Source organism: Aplysia californica, unplaced genomic scaffold (assembly GCF_000002075.1).
Source record: "Aplysia californica isolate F4 #8 unplaced genomic scaffold, AplCal3.0 scaffold00246, whole genome shotgun sequence".
Taxonomy (NCBI): Eukaryota; Metazoa; Mollusca; class Gastropoda; order Aplysiida; family Aplysiidae; genus Aplysia; species Aplysia californica.
In genome coordinates, this window is record NW_004797516.1 from 874,055 (window position 1) to 879,815 (window position 5,761).

The 5,761-nt window shown below is 41.7% G+C and overlaps 1 protein-coding gene across 1 annotated transcript in view; it reads left to right on the top strand.

Annotated features, from left to right (window-relative positions):
- Positions 1-5,761, top strand: part of LOC101862734 (xylan 1,4-beta-xylosidase) — a 19,364-nt gene that overhangs the window by 9,070 nt on the left and 4,533 nt on the right. The window contains exons 8-11 of the mRNA XM_035970282.1: positions 1,638-1,863; positions 3,453-3,531; positions 4,171-4,177; positions 4,816-4,912. Of these exons, the coding sequence (XP_035826175.1) occupies positions 1,638-1,863; positions 3,453-3,531; positions 4,171-4,177; positions 4,816-4,912 (409 nt within the window). The remainder of the gene's footprint in view (positions 1-1,637; positions 1,864-3,452; positions 3,532-4,170; positions 4,178-4,815; positions 4,913-5,761) is intronic.

The following is a 5,761-nucleotide window of genomic DNA, read 5'->3' on the forward strand; positions in this document are numbered from 1 at the left end:
CATTCCCCACCACACATTCCCCAGCCCGCTCTATAGAACAACTTTGATCTTATCACAGATCGATTCACACACGACACGCACACTCATATACAGAGGGTGAGATCGGAGGAGGGGGGCAGACAGACAGATAGACAGTCACTCAGACATACAGACGGTCGGACGCCCGGGCGGACGTTCGGACAGACATACAGACAAACAGACAGACAGACAGACAGAAAGGAGGGAGAAACAGACACAGACACAGAGAGAGAGAGAGAGAGAGAGAGAGTGTGTGTGTGTGTGTGTGTGTGTGTGTGTGTGTGTGTGTGAGAGAGAGAGAGAGAGAGAGAGAGAGAGAGAGAGAGAGAGAGAGAGAGAGAGAGAGATCCTGCAATTCCATAGCTTCAAATGAACTGAGGACCTACATCAAGAGACGTGTCTGATTTTATTTGCGTCTTACATTAACAAACAAAAAAGTACAAAAAACAATAGTTTTCCTTCTGTCAATTGTAAAGGTTCATCTTGTCTTATACGATTAGGCGTCTTTTGGCGTCGGTAGCTTAGTGGTTAAGCGCTCGGACTCACAATCGTAAGGTTCTGGGTTCAAATCCCGTCAGGGACTCGAAGCTGTATCCGTTGGAAAAGCACTTTACACAACTTTTCCTGACTTCACCCAGGTTGGAATGGCTACCCAGCTAAAGACAGTGAAATATCTTGTTAGTTTGTTAGTGTTTAACCGCTTAATCACCTTCTTGCACTGTATGCTTTCCGTGAAGCTAAGAATATTTCTGAGTGTTCTATGGTCTGCTGAGGTAATATATGGCTCTTTTCATCTATTCAGACGGTCAATTTAGCTTAAGATGGTCTCAAGGTTGTCTTCATGCAGCTTCTTTCATGGATAATTCTTCCTATGTTTGAAGCGCAGATTCTGTGGCAGTGCTTGCATGTCAGTGGCATAGATTGAAGCTCTGTATTTCCGCTGTTTTTCTTTCGTCCATGGCGCTTCTCAGCCTGGTTGTATCTACGGCTGCTCTCTAGCATTATAGTTCTTTCCTTTATCATTTTCCTCCATGTTTTCCTGTCCTCAGCTATTTCTTCTCAGATGCTAACATCTACTCCAAGCTTAGATAAGCTGTTTTTGCAGGTGTCTTTGTACCTCAATTTTGGTCTTCCTCTTGGTCTCTTTCCCTGGGCAAGTTCTCTATGGAGAAGTTGCTTCAGAATCCGGTTGTCGTCCATTCTTTTGACATGGCCCAGCCATCTCAATCTTTTTAAACACAGGATGGTTGTCATGCTTTGGGGGGTTTGCCCGTGCCAACACTTCAACATTTGTAAGCTTGTCGCGCCACGAAATGTCTAAGATTTTGCGGCAGCATCTGAGATGGAAAATGTCAAGGCGCTTTTCTTGTCAGCTGTACAAGGTCCATGTTTCAGATCCATAAAGGAGTGTGGGGTAATAATACAGTATGTAAAACACATAGAGCTTGCTTTCGAGCGGGGATACGCGTATACAAATACTATTTATTATTATTATTATTATTATCATTATTATTATTATTATTATTATTATTATTATTATTATTATTATTATTATTATTATTATTATTATTATCATCTATTATCATTATAATATGTATGATTGACCTTCCCCTTCTCAGATCATAGGGCCAATGGCTAACAACACAAGACAGATCTTTGGAGGCTATTCCCCTAAACAGGATCCGTCTTTCACCCAAACGCCCTTGGACGGCCTGAGGTCTCTGTATCCTGACATCAAATACGCACAAGTGTGCAACGACGGCACACCGTGCACAAAATATGACAAGGTCGTCGTGCCTTCCATAGTGGACGACACAGAACTTGTCATTGTTGCTCTGGGCACAGGTTTGTGTTGTCGACGAATTTAGCCCATATAAATAAATAATAGCTTGACAGACACCTACCCTACGCAGACAGAATAGACGGGTTGAGAAAAAAAGGGAGGGGTGGGGGTAAATCGAAAGACAATCAGTAAATGGACAGACAAAGTGTCTTGTATGTGAGGGGACGGAAAGACAATGGTTAATGCAACTAGGGGTTGATGTACTGGGGACACGTTTGTGTACTCATTTAGTTTATATAGGTAGACAGACATATTGTAATATGGACGATGGGTTGAATAGACAGACGGACAGATTTCTGTCATAACAATAGATAAAGTGTTTGACAGGTTGATGGAATGCCAGATGACGAAAGATGCAGCGTGAGTTTGATGTGCTTAATACAGTTTTGGGTACTCGTTTCATTCATTAAATTGTGAGCTAACGGGTAGATCTGGGTATGTCGTTATCCCATCTGCTGGACTGCAACGCAGGCAACCTTAGTTTGAATCTCAGGCATGTGTCAACTACATATGAATCTCTTTCAGAGTTTTGTTGGTCTCCGCTCACCTGCCTTCGTCAATCCTATCAGAGATGGGAATTAGTTAATTAGAAGGTGAGATCTATAATAACACCCCTGTGGTGAAAAACGTATAAAACTCACGCTGTTTTAGATTTAAAAAATAGATGGATAGAGGATTTGTCAAGAAGTTGAAGGATCAGTTTGAAATTATCGCAAACGTCATGGTGTATGTGTGTGTATGTGTGTGTGTGTGTATGTGTGTGTGTGTGTGTGTGTGTGTGTGTGTGTGTGTGTGTGTGTGTGTGTGTGTGTGTGTGTGTGAGAATGTAGAGGAGATGATGGACAGACAGACAGACAGACAGACAGACAGACAGACAGACAGACAGACAGACAGACAGACAGACAGACAGAGTAAGACAAAGACATTGATGATATAACCATTTTTAATATGACTTTCGGTGTTTTGCTACTTACTGTACATATCATTATATTTGTCATTCCAAAGTGTGAAGCAATTTTCTCACTTTTTAAGAACTTAAATTTCTCACAATTCTTGTATCTCAAGTTTACAGCAAATTTCATGACATTTTAAAATGTCTAAGTGAAGCTTCCCTTCCATGCCCCTATCAACACTATAATTTATTTAAGAGGCAGAAACTTCGAATTTAACGTCCATCTCCGATAGGATCGAGTCAAATAGGTTTAGAGCTTTGAAAACTCCACGAAACAGCCCGAGCTCTAGAACGTCCAGTCAAGGATTCGAACCACAGCCATCCGCTCGGAAGTCCAGAATGATACCAATTGGGCCAACGTAGATAGAAATACAGAAGTATTTTATAAAATTATACTGATGTAGAAACCCTGTACAGTCGAACCTGTGTTAACGGTCTGCTGTCCAAGACAATCACCTGTACAAATGCCCGCTTCCCTCGCCACCTTTTACGTTTTTAAAGCAATTATAAGGATACCGTCCAAGGTATTCACCTGTCTATTTTAACATTTTTTCCCCCGACAACGGATGAATGTCTTGAACATTTTTGACCAGATCTAGATCTATACGTGTATTTGTATTTCTTTTTATCTTTCTATAGGTCCGCAAGTGGCCGGTGAGGCTCGCGACATGGTAGATGTTGAACTCCCTGGATATCAGAAGGCCAGCTTCTTCAAGACGTACTAGACAACAGTGAGTCACCTCTCTGAACATGTTGGCCTCCTTCGTCCTTCGGCTTGCTTTCCAGTGCCGCAACGGGAGGGTAAGGGTACGATTCTTAATTTGAAAAAAGGGTTTGGAGTTGGGGAGGAGTGGAGGGGGACAGAGCTAATTTCTTGAATTATAAAATGTTGTGTTTTTCGTTTGGCGCGCACCAACCAAACCCGCCGGAGAGGTTCAGCTCTCGATTGAGTGTGTGTGTGTGTGTGTGTGTGTGTGTTTGTGTGTGTGTGTGTGCGTGTGTGTGTGTGTGTGTGTGTGTGTGTGTGTTGGGGTCGGAAGGGGTGGGGATAAAGAGGTATGATTCTTGATTTGAAAGTGGTAAAGTGGGGTGAGGGTGGGTGGGGGCACAGAGCTTTGGCCTTTGAATCGGCTGGTGGGGCACCTGAGGTCTATTTTGGCTATTACAAGGCCTAGAGTGCCCATATTTGCTGTGGGACATCGTGTGTTATTGGGGATTTGAAATCAATAGTTCAAAAAGTATATTGTGAATTGGCTGCTATGGAAATGGCGGCCATATTGGATTTTGTATACTTTTTCAATCCCATTTTATTCCCTTATTTATTAACTGATTCACTTATAATGTGGTTTGCCAACAGTAAATATGTAGCTCTTAAATTTGGCTTGTTGAATTTTATATATATGCTTTAGTTTTTATTTTTACATTTGGGTTTTTGCCAAAAATTGATAAAAATGGAAAAGTCATGCTTTCTAAGCCCATAAATAAAAAACTACTCCATTTATCGAAAATTCAAAAGCCAAAATTTAGAACTAGGTGTTGTTGTTATCCTGTGAAAGTTACATTGAAATTGAACAAGAAACAGAGCAGAAAAAATGGATAATGTGTGAAAAAATAGAATTGTGAGAAAATAACCGATTAAGGTAAGAAAAGGCTGCAAAACATGTGCTTTCGCAGAAAAATCTGGAACAAAAACACTGCTTTAGGGTGTAGGAAAGCTAACATACGTTTGTGGATATTGTTCAGGAAATGTCCAGGTACTATAATATGTAATAACCCCAATTTGCATAATTTGACACCAAAACACGATTTCTAGGTGCCCCACCAGCCCTTAATCGAAAGGGAATGATACAGCAGATAAGACACTTGGTTCGAAAAGGGGAATGGAGGTGCAGAACTAAGATTGTACATTTATAATATACTTGATTCGAAAACGTTTGGGGGGGGGGGGAGGGGGTTAGAGAGCTAAAGATTCTTGGTTATACGTCTTTGATACCCTGGCTAGGTAATTAGACACTCAAGCGAGATGTTCAGTAATCCAGGCACCCATGTCCTGCTAGTGGAGCTTGTGAATCTGGACGTTACTCTGAGTCTCAAATTAGGTGAGAAAAGACCTATTTGTCTCTGTAGATTAAACTTAAAGCATGTTACAGGGTTATGACCCCAGAGCAGCAAATATTAACCTACTAATGCAGAAATGAACTCACAAAATGTATGTACTTCTTTATGAGGGAAACTTGTGGTTAGCACGTGGTTTACCCGTACATTTGACTTAACCAGTTGAGTACCAAATATGCAAGAAGGAAAGGGACATTGTGAGAGAGAAAGAGGAAGAGCGAGAGAGAGATAGAGCTACCGAGTGAGAGGGAACTAGAAAGAGAGAGAGAGAGAGCGCGAAGCGAGCTAGGGAGAGAAAGAGAGAGAGGTGAGACAGAGAGAGAGAGAGGAAGAGAGAGGGAGCGAGAGAGAGGAGAGAAAGAGAGAGAGAGAGAGAGAGAGAGAGAGTGAGAGAGAGAGAGAACGAGAGAGAGAGAGAGAGAGAGAGAGGAAGAGAGAGAGAGAGAGAGAGAGAGAGAGAGAGAGAGAGAGAGAGAGAGAGAGAGAGAGAGAGAGAGAGAGAGAGTACCCCAGAATTAGTTGAATCTGCCCAATATCTTTTTTGGGGGAAAATTTGAAGTCAAAATTCTTGAGTTTCACAATTTTCAAGCCTTTTCGAATGCATTTCTTCGAATATCTTGAAAACGACCCCGACTATTTTTACCGCTTTGATAGAGCAGACAGAACCTTTGCCTTCTGATCTCGTGGTCTTAGTATCTGAAAACAGCCCAAAAATGTCAAATAGAACTTTGTAATTCTGAGGCAGCGCGTTGTTTAACCCAATATTGTTGTAAGATTAATCACGTTTGTCCTTGTTTTCCCCCTCTAGGTGGCTCAGCCAAGATCATCCTCCT